Consider the following 14,844-nt stretch of genomic DNA (forward strand, 5'->3'; position numbering starts at 1 on the left):
TTCAGAATTTATCTGAAAGAAAATTCATAGCTATACTTTTTGTATACATTTGGTTTTAAATTAGTTTATTTATACGACGAATTTCTTTGTCAAAATCTCAGTTTTGAGACATCTTTAAGCATTTATAGTTATGAAAAAAATGATGCCATTGAATAGAGTAAACATGTCGAGGCACACGTGCCGATTGAACAAGAAACGTCTAGAGAAATGTTTTTGTTCTCGGAGAACCTGATTTATTTATTACTTGTATTGACTTTGAACTAGTTTTCATTAACTGCAAGCTTTTTTGATCGGTACTTTGTGTATTTTGTTTTTATGTAGTAAAAGGAGGCACACGATAGCAAGGGGGTATTCAATACTCATAAGTCGAAGAAAACCTCACAACGCCCGGGAAAATTAACAAAAATGACGAAAAGAAGAACAAGTCAACTGAACGCTACAGAGAAAACCAAGGAATGAGCAAGACAAACCCTACCAAAACCAGGAGCTAACTCGGGTGCTCCGGATTTGTAGACAGTTCCTTGCTCATAGGTGTCGTCTCATTGCTCATTTAGGTATATATCTCCCAATTGATACGATATTCCCGTACTTGCATTTCCTATCATGATTTTCTTGAAAGAGGGTTGCTGCTCACAAGGAAGCTATTAAACCAAGAGTTCCAAATGGTGAAGTTGAAATCATTCCTTCGTAAATTTTACGGACGCCATCACGAGTTGGTTTACCGTTATGGATAACCGTTTCACAAATGATATCGGATATGTCCCTTACGTCGTAACTACCGAATTAGACTATTTACCGGATTTGTTATCACATAAGCAACACGACGGCTGCCATATATGGAGCAGGATCTGCTTACCCTTCCGGAGCACCTGAGATCACCCCTAGTTTTTGATGGGGTTCGTGTTGTTTATTCTTTAGTTTTCTATGTTGTGTCATGTGTACTATTGTTTGTCTGTTTGTCTTTTTTTATTTTTAGCCATGGCGTTGTCAGTTTATTTTAGATTTATGAGTTTGACTGTTCCTTTGGTATCTTTCGTCCCTCTTTTAAGTACAACTCCAGTGATAAGTCTCAGTCAATGATATCACAATAGAGAAAGAGTGGACGGGAGTTACGCCACAATAAGAACATATCATTAGTCATCGGTGACACAATTATTTCATTATTGTCAAACAACATGTGATTGAGTCCGTAAATCTTTGTAGAGGGATGACGACAACTTTACCACTTGGAACACTTGGTTTAAAACTTCCTTGAAAACAGCAATCGCCAATGAATCATTACAAGAAACACAAACTCTGGAATATCGTATCAATCGTATGATATTGCTACATAGATGATAGAAATAGAAAATTAAATATTTGGAAGCTTAAATCATCCCTTTGTTTGTTGTTGGTTTGAGTTTCGTGGCAATCTTATAAGCAAGCCATTGCTATATGATGCATGTTTACTGTTTGTTCTTTCATTTTGGTGTTATATTAATTTCCTAGGTTATGTGATGGAGTTAAACGCTCGCAATCATGTTTAACAAAACCACTTGTTATAAGTTTGTACCAAGAGCCTATAATTACCGGGTAATTGGTTATCGGTGGTTATTTTCATTGATATTTGTTTTTCGTTATGCATTTTGTTATAAATAAGTCCGTTGGTTTCCCTCTTTGAAATATTTCGCATTTTGCCATGTCGGGACCTTGTCAAGCTAAAGTATACGATGTGGTTTAGCTCATGGATGAATACCTTACGGTGACCTATAGGTGCTTATTTTTTATATTGTTTATGAACTTTTATTGGTAAACATTTTATAATTACACATTTTGTTTATGCCTTTCTTCTGGTTTTATGATAAATATACATGTACATAATCAAACGGTATTTCCTGGACACTATAAATTTCAACTTTAAAATACCTGTTTTTTGTCAATATAATTTCAATTATCTGTATATATACTGTAAACATAAATAGCATTATAAATATCCACCGTTATACATGGTCCTATTGCAGTAAGTATCTTATAAATGTCCCCCGTTATACATGGTCCTATTGCAGTAAGTATCGTGGACATTTAGTTGTCGATTGACTCATTAATGACTTTTTAACTGAGTAATGATAGGATGTAACTAAATTAAGTTAAAGGATAATTTTAAATGTATAATTTGTTTCTTCTGCAACAGATGTGCATTTAATTTTAATCCTTGTATCTATGCTAAGTTTAGTCGACTATTAGAGTGTTTAAGTAATAATCAATGCAAGGAATATCCAAAAGTCATTTGTATTGAAATGATTTATTGTTTAAATTACAGTACTTCTTAACTAGTAATTGATTGTATTTATAATTTGTGATGGTATCGGCCATGTCAGTTTATGATTGTAGGGATAGTTTGAGATTGCATGGGTAGTTTGTGATTACAGGGGAAGTTTGTGATTGCAGGGGAAGTTTGTGATTGCAATTAGGGGTATTTTGTGATTACAGCGATAGTTTGTGATTGTAGGGTGTTTTTTTTTTGTGATTGCAGCGAAAGTTTGTGGTTTCATGGGTAGTTTGTGAATGTATGGATAGTTTGTGATTGATGAAGGAATAGTTTTGATCTGAACTCAAACGTTAATAGGTACTTCTTATTTGTTTCTCATTTAAATCTGTGCTCCGGGTATTGAGACATTTGCAAAGAAAGTTACATAATCTTTGATAAGAGTTTTATTACATTACCGGTAGTACACTATATCATGCTGCCATATCGTAGTCAGAAAGAAATTTAATGTAAGAATTATTACGTACAATCTTCACAAAGTTAACACAGCACGTCATCGTCAGTAAAACTCATCCATGCTTATACCGATCATTGCACCTTAGGGAAATATTCTCCTGGAATTAGTTCTAGGATCGCATCACGTGGTGTCATCAATTTCGTTTCCGACATTTAAGGATACTATGTGTTCTCACCAGCCGACAATAAAATAGTTCAATGACATCCCAAACGTCTTCCTTTTTTTCAAAAATGAAAAATCAAAAGAAAATGGATGACGGAAGAAATATTTTAATATTCAACATGTCTATAAAACGTTATTAAGATGATGACTATTCTCTAGTCACCGGAAACATTTTCAAATATCGCCAGCTTTTTTAGTTGTGTTACAAATATTCTGTGCTGATTCTTTAATTAAGAGAATGATTCTGTACGAAGCGCTACACAAAATAAGCTAATAAGGGAGCAACATTTTAACTTCAAAAGCGGGGCGGAAAGGGCTATGTTTTTTTTGTCTGAGTAAAACATTTTGTTTTTTGTTTACGACGCTTTCAATCAAATTAATGTATTTTTCAAATTCTGCACTATAATTAGGCATGGGAAAATTCTTGATTCAGAATAATTTTTTTTTTTTTGGTCATCTGATTTTTAAAAATTTCTTATTTATGACCCCCTTCCCTTTTTAAGATAAATAACCCTTTCCAAAAATTACAACAGGTATCACTCAATTCTTCCACGGGTTTTCTGTAATGTTATCCACCGGCACGCACCAGACCTAGAAGTGTAGGTGGACAAATGTATTATAGATCACTTAGCATTTCATAAAAGTATAAAAACATTCTGGTATTATGACGAGTTAGTACTTTGTACCATTGTACCGTTAACTTCCTCAATGGTTACACTAACTTTGAAGTACAACATGCATTGTAAGTGATCAATAAGCCTTTAATTATCTGCATGCACTGTAAATAATTCAATAGTATAACACTATATATAATTGTTTCCTATTATACATGGCAGTACATGGTCTTATTGCTATAATTATTTTGGACGTAATTAACTGTCGATTGGCACTTAACTTGCATATTAAAGAAGTAATGAAAGGAAGTCACTTTTTCAGCCGAACAACCATGTTGACGCCATATTCAAATTCATTTAATTATACAAATCATAGCTCAGTAGTTGATATCATCAAAAATTAACTATTACATGTATTAGGATTGTCTTGCTACATCGTTAAAAATTAAAAGAAAATCTAAAAATATCACCAACCGGGATACTCTAAGCCACGATTCCTCGAATGATATATGTAGATTGAATACTAGTACTTAGTATGGTAAAATTGGATTTTAATTATACAAGAAAAAACAATATAAGTTCATATCTGCTTGAGTAAGTTGCAATCGTAGTTTTGTACACAATTTGCAAAAAATTTTTCTCGAAAACACTTGGGTTACACAAAATGACGACCGGGCGAATTGATTGTCAATAGTCGAACATGCAGTTGTGGTGTCCAGAAGTAGTTGTGTCAAAAGATGATACAATGGAGACAGATATAGTTTCAGGATATTAAAAGATTGAGTTAAAGTTAAATAAATTTTCACGAAGCTTAGATTGATGTTTTACTTTTTGTAAAAGTAAACACAACAGTTTCTAAATACCAAAGTGTATTTAATTAGTTTTATTAAGTAATGTTATTGGCTTTAATCTTTTTTATTCTGAAAATTTCTGATAACTCTTATGCTTGTTCGCTTTTAATTATATCTCATTGTCGTGGTTGGATGTCTTGTGCTACTAAAGGATATAAAGTTGTTACATTAAACGTTATTTTCAACTCATGCTTCTTTACAAAATATGAAATAAGAAAATTATTTAATTGATAAAATGAACTAATAAGCACTGACCCAATGATAAAAGCAGCAATGCCAAAATAAAATTATATTAACGTAATTAAAAGTCTTCCTCTCTTCAGTCTATTAAGTAAACTATCAATGTATTGATTTAGGATTGGGTTTTTTTTTGTGATTAAATCTCTATGTTTTAAAGTGTTATTCATGATTACATAATGTTTGTGTGAATCCTCTAGAAAATTGGTCTAGTAGCACGGCACTTCGAGAAACAATTTCCAACTTTTCTGGTAAACGTCATGTAACCACACTGACACTGGAATCGATTCTGTCACGAAAATCATTCCCTGTAAAACTCAGAATAACATTAACTTTCTATGCAAACAAACAGCAATAATTGGAATCGACTCTGTTTTTAGTGAAATGTCATTCTGTTTGCTCTTCTGTAAAATAGAAATTAAGTTACAACACAGACAGTCAATATAGCATTATATTTACAAGACATGACCATGATTAACATGCAAAACACTACAGTAACCATTTGTTATGTTCCCGTCGTGCTGCAAACAGACAGCACAAACAAGCACTAAAGTTAAAAGAAGTAGCAAGGTTATAGCGAAACAATAAGGAACAATAAAAATAAAAGAGTTTGCATTAATTGTTGCTATGATATAAACAAAACTTACAATTAAATCCGGATAACTGGCAACCAGGTTTTCTATATTTATCATCATTGTATACAACACAGCAGCTGTATGTTACTTATATGCAAAATTAACACGAGGGTCTCGGGTTGTCAGTACAGCTTTCAAAGAACTACAAGGTGTTACTAAAGCAGTTATCTGTATCATTTGTTTGCTCCTGTGACTGTCATAATTCAGGAACCTGTTCAGTGGTTGTCGTTTATTGTTGATGTGGTTCATAAGTGTTTCTCGTTACTCGTTTTTATATAGATCAGACCGTTTGTATTCCTGTTGAATAGTGTTTGCACTTGTCATTTTTGGGCCTTTTATAGCTTGCTGTTAGGTGTGAGCCAAGACTCGTGCTGAAGTCCGTACCTTGGCCTCTATATTTTTCATTGTCACTTATATCACATATTCTTATTTCTAATTGATAATATTTTGTTTGTCTCTTTTCTGTCCCACTATTGTAGTATCAACTATATTGATACTTTCATTTTGTTTTCGTTTTACTTACACGAGTTACTTATTTGGTGGGTTTTTTTTAGCTTCTAGAAGGTACATAATTAATTTCTGCAAAGAAACAGTTGTCCTGTACAACTACTATTTGGTTTGAAATATTTAGCCTTCTTTTTTCCAGAAATAACAGACATACTTACCACAGATGCATGTAAAAACAGTGGAAAACAACTTGTTTGTGAACCTGGTCGTATTTTGAGAATTATTGATGTAACCTGTCTACCTCACAACTATACCTGTCCAGAGAAACCAAGAATCCTTAGTATATGTGATGGACAGAACTCATGCGGAACTGTCGGACTTAAAGATCAGATCTGGTCTTACTGTAAAGGTTTTACCCTTAAACAGATGATTATATCGTACAGATGTGTTCGAGGTTTGTATCAGATAATTCTTATTGACATATTTTATATTCAAGTATCGTTTTCAATTTGTTATTTTCCATCATTTGGTATTAAATCGAAATTACAGCTTTTTCAGTTATTTAAATGGTTAGCTCCTGGTTTATTTCCGAAAGCTTCTTTGCATTATGCAGATAGTTAATAGTTATTCATGTAACATATTTGTTAACCAACCAATACACATTTAATGCCAATAATTTTCTCATGTATATTTGTATAAAACAGACTTACGCGTTATGATCCAGATTAAAAGTTAACAAATAGTATCAATTAGTAAAGTCCCTTTGCACATGCAACATGTGGTATATTTTTAAAAGAAAAAATAAGAAAGCATATCTGCATAGGCGATGCAATAAAATAATGCCGTAAGAAACCGAAAATATTTATGGTAAAACTTTCTTTACATATGTGTTAGAAATCATGTAAACTCAAAAGTTGACTGACATCTGCATGAATGTATCACTCTCCTCTATCAGGAATGTATCACTCTCATCTATCAATGACTTATGTTAACGATTGAAAAAATAATAAGGAGAAGCGGTTTAATTGCCAATGAGACAATGATCCAGAGATACTTGAGGAAGAGTTAGTACATTATCCTATAAGCCTGCTCCAGTACCTGTACATACCTCCAGGGAACATCAAAAACAGGCACTCTCATTCCTCGCCAACACCCGACTTTTATATATGGGTATCAGATTGCTTCATCCCCCCTACATGGTTCTGCATCGTGCTAACAGACATACACTAGTATTGCTCATCAATAGAGACTAATGAGTTGACCTCTAGTAGCCTTTAGTGGGCTCAAGCAGTTGAAGATCTAGCTAGGTCCCTTTTTCTCCATTTTTTGACAGCCCGTCCTGTTTTTACTTGTCTCTCGTAAATATTGTATCTTTCATGGTTATTATATTCAGTAAAGCAGTTCACTTTATTGGGGTCATTTTAAATGTGTTGTCTTTGGCCAAAGGCACATTCTCAAAACTTTTCTTAAGAATCAAGATTTTCTACGACTGGTCGTGCAGGTCATTATCGCTGAAAATGCATATGTCATTGATTTATGTTTGTCAAGCTTGAAAGTTATACTAAGGTCCAATATTGACGTCACATTTTTCACTTTAATCGTTTAGGAGTTATGGTCTTAATTTGATTGGAAAATGTCACTTATCTATGTCTTTTCCGTGCATTAACCGTTCAGCCAATTCATTTCAAATCTAGCATGAAGAAATGGATCCAAGTTCGATATTGACGAATTTCGCTTTTAGCCTTCAAGAGATGAATCTTGATTGATAACGGGTAAAAATTAGTTACTCCCCAGCTTGTGTGGGTAAACATGGGTTGGAGGTCGAAGATATTATTTCGTTTGCTAAATGCGCACAATAGTTTTGTAGTTTTTTTTTGTTTATTTTTTCGCTGTGCAATTGTCATTAGTCATTTTCTTTTCAGCTCTATCACCACATCCATGCAGAACAAATCTATGCAGTGACGAAAGCGAAGGACTATTCTGTAAGCCTGGAAATGCAATTCATATTCGGAAGGCCTTTTGTGTTAACCCTGATACTGAGTGTAATTGGAATATACTACACACATTGTACATTCTTTGCGAAGGAAAAGTTGTATGTTATGCGTCTGGATTAAGACTGTTTATGCCTAATTCCACATGTCTTAATAGTCTTCCACGGAATGCTAATTTGTTAGTTGACTACATTTGCATACCAGGTAAGGGAAATTCATTGGTCAGTTATTGGAGGTAAAACATCAACATTAAACCAAAATCAAAATAAATCAAAACTGATGATATAACTAGAATACAGAAGAGAAGAAATAAAACAACGTAACCAGAGTCAGCATAAATCTTGATTATTTTCTTCGGCTTTAGTTAAACGTTTTGAATTTTTAAAATGTTTGGCATTGAGCAGCACTGACGAGACATATAGGTCATCAAATAACTTATCTGGTGCAGTACCTTTTACAGGACATTTGAACCGTTAATATTATTCCGGGATTTATCATTTCCTTTTAGACAGTAAAAAATAATCATCATTCGAAAAATGTATATATACACTGCAATTACCAATATTCAAAGCTAGTAACATTTTTAGCGGGCGAATGATGCGTACACTGGTTAATTGATGTATAAGGAATACAACCATATGCATGTACTGACCTCAAACCGCTGAATAAATATTGTTTGATTGTCTGTATCCTTTTTTTTTTATATTTTCAGAGACCCTTTCAAACGATTTATGCACAGGACAGATGTTGACATTACCAAATGCGTTTGGCATAATTAAAAGTCCTGGTTTTCCTAGCAATCCTTATGGAAACCCAAAAGGATGTTTCTGGGCAATTGTTCCAGGAAGAAATCAATTTGTGGAAGTAACAATTCACGTTTTATTCTCACGCGATAGTGCGAGATTTTTACATATAACATATACTGACTGTCCAACGCAAAAAGTTGAAAAGAAAGATTATTGTTGTATGACGACAAAACCAAGCATTGTACAGAAGTCTTGTGGTGCATTGTATATCCGACACAACCAATACCCTGCCGGGGAAGAACATGGAAATCGTTTTGTAATATCGTATCAAGGTAATATATCATTCCCAGAAAAAATAATTAAAAAAGCAATACTAAGGTATCATCATTTATCCAAATCAGAAACATTGGCAAAATGCACATACTAAAAAGGGTATCATTATATATATCACGCCTACATAGTGAGCGTTTGCAAGCCCTGAACAGAATATTAGTGGTAAAAATTACTAATCCTCAGAGTTATACCCAGTTGAAAGAGATAGAGATTTTGAAAATAAAACAATAACAAAATCCCCAAACAATCTTATCAATATAATGTGCCATATATTGTCTTCCAGATATAAAATCAAGCTATGATTTGCAAGTCTTCGATGCAAAAGTTCACAATAGAGACATGTGAAAATTGCAACATGGAATAAAACAAAATCTTATTCAATGTATAGCGCTAAACAACAATCTAGAATATGTATAGTTGTTGGAAACTCTGTCTGCTTGTATACAAATCCTGTAGTGGGCCTAGAGTTTCTACTTTTGCCGCGAGTTATTTTCGTTTAACGAGTTCTAAATGAAACAAATTTTCATCTAAATCCTAAAAAATCGCCCAATATGTGTACTTTGCTTTAAGCCAGGAATTGAATTCACATACAACATTTTCATACGAAATCAGGACATCTTGAAATTATGATAAGATTAATGTAGACATTATGCCATTAGGGTACTATTTTTTTCAACAGAGATAATATGGATTTTATTTCTATTGACGAAACAGATCGGCTTAAAAGTATATTTTTCACAATGAACAAAATTAATGTCCTTAAACTCCTGTTGCGTCAAAAATGGGTAGAGGTTCTCTTATTACCTTGCAAGAGTACTAGTATGAAGTAAAAATGGGTTGTGGTTCTCTTATTACCTTGCAGGAGTACTAGTATGAAGTAAAAATGGGTTGTGGTTCTCTTATTACCTTGCAGGAGTACTAGTATGAAGTAAAAATGGGTTGTGGTTCTCTTATTACCTTGCAGGAGTACTAGTATGAAGTAAAAATGGGGCGGAAAATACTAAAGGTATATTCAAACTCACGTCGGGGTCGAAGACATGCTGACAACGCCATGGCAAAATATAAACCCATAAAAAGACGAAAACACAAACCACACCCGCTATAGTACACTCAAGACCGAACAAGTACACTGTACAAGCGGTATTCAGAGAAAGCAACTCAATGTGAAGCGCAATACAACAGAATGCCATAACATCTCCGTGTGCAGTGATGCCATTAAACATTACAGTTAGGGATACTGTATAATTAATTGTCAATTCCTTATAAGCTTTTTATGTAAATGAGAAATTGTCCTTGCTTAAAGAATGATACACTTATTTAGATGCAGTAAAATGCATTAAAATTCCCTTGGTATAAATAAAATCAAAAATACAGTAATCTTCGTTTTAGCATGGACGATTAATCTGTTTCTTGAAAAGATCTTAAGGCAAATAATGTTTTATTCATGGATTAGGAATTGCACACTCAGTAAAATCTTCCCTTAGAGAACGGAACTTCAAAATATCATAATACTTTTTCCTTACCAGTAATTGAATTAAGGCAGCATAAAAAATGAATGTTCTGTGTTTTGCACGCATAAATTGTGTCTAGAAACATATATTCCTATCAAGTGGTATTGGAAATATATATAAAACAGCACGCTTTCCCTTTATACCTATTGTGTGTTGGATTATGACAATTGATACAAGTGTATTTCAATGATGAGATGCAGATACATGCCCGCTCCATACTCTAGTTTTGATCGAGTTTTATTGTAAATTGCATATTTAATTTATTACAGTACTAAAATACAGACCTCTACGTCCATCTTATGCCCATTATGTGACACCATGCTCATCACTATATGCCACATACAACCAAACATCGGCTTATACAACTAGAGGGGACAGAACATTTCTAGTCAATGGTGGTGGTACATGTATGTATTATCTAACTAAATCATGAAGAGAAAAATGCAATCGAACTAACGCTTCAGTGTTTATTATTTCCATCAAGGAAATTCAAACCTGGGATGTTAAGACTTTTAGTTGTTTTTATACGATCACAAACATTTTTTGGGGGGAGTCGTATAATTGTATGATTTCGTCGTCGTCGTCCGAAGACACATAATGATTTGTTTTCGAGAATAACTTTAGTTTTAGTGAATGGATCTCTACAAGAAGGTTCAATACCACAAAAGGGAGTTTGGGGTTGATTTTGGGAGTTATGGTACCAAAAGTTTAGGTATTGGGGGCCAAGAAATGGACCAAGAAAAAGCATTTTTGTACCACAAGGTCAATATTACAAAGGGATTTTTTTTTTCAAATTTTTTGAATTTAATTTTTTTTTAAAGTTTCAAGAAGAAATCTTCAACTGCAGAGTATTGCGTATTTTTACGAACTTTGATCACATTTATTTTGGGTCTTAAACCTATATTGTGTCAAAAATGTGATAGCAATCCAAATTCAGACAGTATTAGAATGAAATTCAAAACTGTGTGGCTGTGGCCATTGATTGACACATTAAAAATCATCCATTGACTGGGACAATTTACGTGAACGTTTGTCTGTAACGACCACTGTTCACGACGTACCTACGATAGACATTTAAACTGTGGGGTCACCAAAGGTTTCTTAACGCCTTTAATTATAAAATAATTCGAAAAATTAATCAGGAATAACCTTTATGTTTTGATTTATATAATTGATATAAATCAAATTTAAAACATCGTGTTATTTCTGATTAATTTTTTTGAATTACTTTATTAAGGTGTTGAGAACCTTTGGTGACCCCATAGTTTAAGTGTCTTTAAAAAGTACACAGTGAGCAATGGTCGTTACATACAAACGTTCACCTAAATTGTCCCAGTCAATGGATGAATTTAATGTGTCAATCAATGGCCACAGCCACACTGTTTTGAATTTCATTCTAAGCTTGAATATTGTGTCCAAACTTGTCCCAACTGTTCAGGGTTCGACCTCTGCGGTCGTATAAGGCTGCGCTCAGCGAAGCATTTTATAATTCTATTTTATTTTTTTACAAAAACAAACTTTGCTTGATGAATTTTAAGTTCCTGATCACATGTTAAGTAAGTGTTTCAAGTAAGTCTACCTATATTCCTTAACCGGGCAGTTTGGAATTTATATACTTCGAATGTACTAATGATGTATCCTGCAAATACAAATAAATGTTCGCTTCCATGTTGAGTTAGCGGTAATGTGGATATTTCTTTTTTCATACCAGTTCATTTATGGGTCCCTTTAGCAGTCCACATATTTAAACTATATATGAGAAAATTAGATATTCTTGTCCATTCGTTTTTGATATGTTTTGTTATTTGATTTTGCCATTTGATTATGGACTTTCCGAATTGATTTTCCTCTAAGTTCAGTATTTTTGTGATTTTACTTTTTAGATATTTAAAAACCCGAAAGTCTAGCATTCCAACCAGTATTAGAACATGCATTATTACAATCACGCAAAATTTTGTTTTAAAGTGAATGAATAGTTTATACTTTTTTTTAAAGATGTAATTTCTATCTACAACATATGCAAAAATTAAAAAAAAAAAAAGTTGTATTGCATTCACATGAATCTGTCTATTGGCTGTTTAAAAATCTGGATAACTGCACAGCAACATATTTCGAATGGCATGTGCCAGAATGGCATCACTGGAATTCTTAATTTGCATACCCTTAAGTTGTAAAACATACATAGGAACATTAATGAAACAAACGCAGGTTGAATTAATAACTCCTGTTTCAAATGATATTTGGCAGTTTCTCTTATCATTGAGTTATAGTCTAATAAAAATGTAAAAGAATGTTTTCCTGTCAGCATTTGAATCTATAACAGTCTCCAGGTGAACCCTGATTGGCAGCTGCTCTTTTTTTCTGTAAAATTGTATTCATATTGATTATTTACCACGATTCCATGACATTTTGTTTTAAATGAATTTCTACGTAATCGTATCTATATACCAGAGAGACCATTTCTATTACATAAAACATTTACAATCCATTAGTGGTGATCTGATTAACTACAAATAAATCAACACTCTACCTCATCACAAAATGTATAATTCTGCTTAAAACATTTTTCTTCAGAACGTTGATTAGGGCATAAATCTTTAATACTTCAGCATCAACCAGTTTGCTCAGAACTGTTTCCTATGATCAAAAATATTCCAGAGAATTTAAGAGCAAAGGAACTCTCCAACACTACATAACCTTTTCTATAATAAAACATGACGTTCTTACTTTCCTTTTATCGCAAACATATCTTTATGTGATAAACATGTAAAAAAATAGCAATGAAACGTTAATTGCTTTTTACTTATACATGTTTTTGCAAAAAACGATACAGCAGTATTCTCAATATCTGTTTTGTTTCAAACATGTTAAATAAAACATGGAATAAAAGCTTAGTTATCTTACTTTGTCTATAATGCTTCACCATGTTAACTAATAGAACTGCCAATCGAGTCGATAAAGGTCATAGAAATATTTAATTAGGATAACAGAGGGCATAGCAAAGGTATAGTAGTGTAAAAAATGAGAGAATAGCAAATCTTGTGAATGGTTGAGCATGTAAGTCTGGGAAGAAAAAAAATTTGACACCATAATATCGTTTCAACCCGTCTTCATATTCCGGACCCTTTAAAGGTTAAAACATTTTTGCCAGAGTAATTTTATGTCGAAACCAGAGAAATTCACTCACAAATTCGGATTTAATTCAATTAATTGTGAGTAAATTGATCAAGTTTTCACATGAACAAATATATTCTTTCTGCTCAACAACCGTCGATTTTAAACCATGTTCAACATGTTTTGTATGTGTAATGTAATTTGAAGCCGCCATTTTGGTTCCACTTTGCAGTAAAATCCTTGTTAAACGATATTAATAAAACATTCTTTTCGCTGTGTGCAAGATGTGTTTGAAGAGACGATATTAAAAACAGAAAAAAGTAAAATCACAAAAATACTGAACTCCGAGGAAAATTTAAAAAAGCAAGTCCTTAATCAAATGACAATATCAAAAGCTCAAACACATCAAACACATCAACTAATGGATAACAACTGTCATATTCCTGACTTAGTAAAAACATTTTCTTTTGTAGATAACGGTGTATTTAACCTAGTTTTATAGCTAGTTAAACCTCTCACTTGTATGACAGTCGCATCAAAAATCAGAATTTGTTTTCTTACTTTTTTTATGCAAAGAACAGTACAGTACAAATTTTAACATTACAGTTATATAAAAGCATGCTATGGAAAAAGATTTGCCCATGAAGTGGTCATATTAAAAGTCTGGTCTCAGACTGAGAAGTAACTTTAATGCAAAACTTCAATTAAAGTAAAAAAAATATGATCTCGCGGAATTTTGGAAATATATTTAGTCTTGATCAAAGAGAGATAATTCTAATCTATTTCAGATAATAACACAGATGAAGTGACGATATCTTCGTTTGACCCGGAAAGATTTTATAATATTTTCAGTAAGTTTTCCTTGAATTAAAAAAAAATGAATGCGAGGTGAAAGTTTAGCCACGTACATGTATGATATATACAGCATCTGATATAAGGAACATTTATTTTTCAGTGTGGATTTAATAAGTTGTATTTCCTGTTGGGCCACTTTTTAAATTGTTTATTTTTTTATGTTGCTTCTTATATATGAATTGTGATATATTCTGAACTTTTTTTATTTATTTTTACATAAATGTACATGTTGCATTCTAATTTATGTCCTTTGGAAAAAGTTCTATTTAATTTACGTATTTCTTCTCTTTTGTAATTTCAGAAATAGTTGTAATCAATTTTTTCCTGTTTGTTATTGCGTTTTGGATAGTAATGGCGATTTGTCTGGTTTGCTGTCGGTAAGTGATAGACATGGCTAGCTTAATAGCTGGAAAGTACATAGCTGTCCCCAATAACTTTAATACTGATAAATAAATTCGACCGCTTAGTTTAAAACAGTCGTATTAAAAAGAGAACACTCATCACAAGATTTTAATTTCTAAATCTCACCATTACCAACTGAAATTCTAAACATATATTATGACGTTGTAATTGGCCAGCTAAACAT

At 32.7% G+C, this 14,844-nt stretch overlaps 1 protein-coding gene across 2 annotated transcripts in view; it reads left to right on the forward strand.

The window, feature by feature from the left end:
- Nucleotides 1–14,844, forward strand: part of LOC139512836 (uncharacterized) — a 42,557-nt gene that overhangs the window by 26,311 nt on the left and 1,402 nt on the right. Inside the window, exons 1-7 of one of the 2 annotated variants that reach the window (XM_071300770.1) lie at nucleotides 1,536–1,572; nucleotides 5,908–6,162; nucleotides 7,631–7,903; nucleotides 8,412–8,777; nucleotides 10,559–10,696; nucleotides 14,192–14,254; nucleotides 14,560–14,635. In XM_071300770.1, coding sequence (XP_071156871.1) covers nucleotides 6,135–6,162; nucleotides 7,631–7,903; nucleotides 8,412–8,777; nucleotides 10,559–10,696; nucleotides 14,192–14,254; nucleotides 14,560–14,635 — 944 coding nt within the window. In that variant the 5' untranslated portion in view covers nucleotides 1,536–1,572; nucleotides 5,908–6,134. Of the gene's footprint in view, nucleotides 1–1,535; nucleotides 1,573–5,907; nucleotides 6,163–7,630; nucleotides 7,904–8,411; nucleotides 8,778–10,558; nucleotides 10,697–14,191; nucleotides 14,255–14,559; nucleotides 14,636–14,844 lie in introns of those variants that run through there. The other variant, XM_071300769.1, reaches the window with a different exon arrangement.

Source organism: Mytilus edulis, chromosome 2, assembly GCF_963676685.1.
Source record: "Mytilus edulis chromosome 2, xbMytEdul2.2, whole genome shotgun sequence".
Classification (NCBI taxonomy): domain Eukaryota; kingdom Metazoa; phylum Mollusca; class Bivalvia; order Mytilida; family Mytilidae; genus Mytilus; species Mytilus edulis.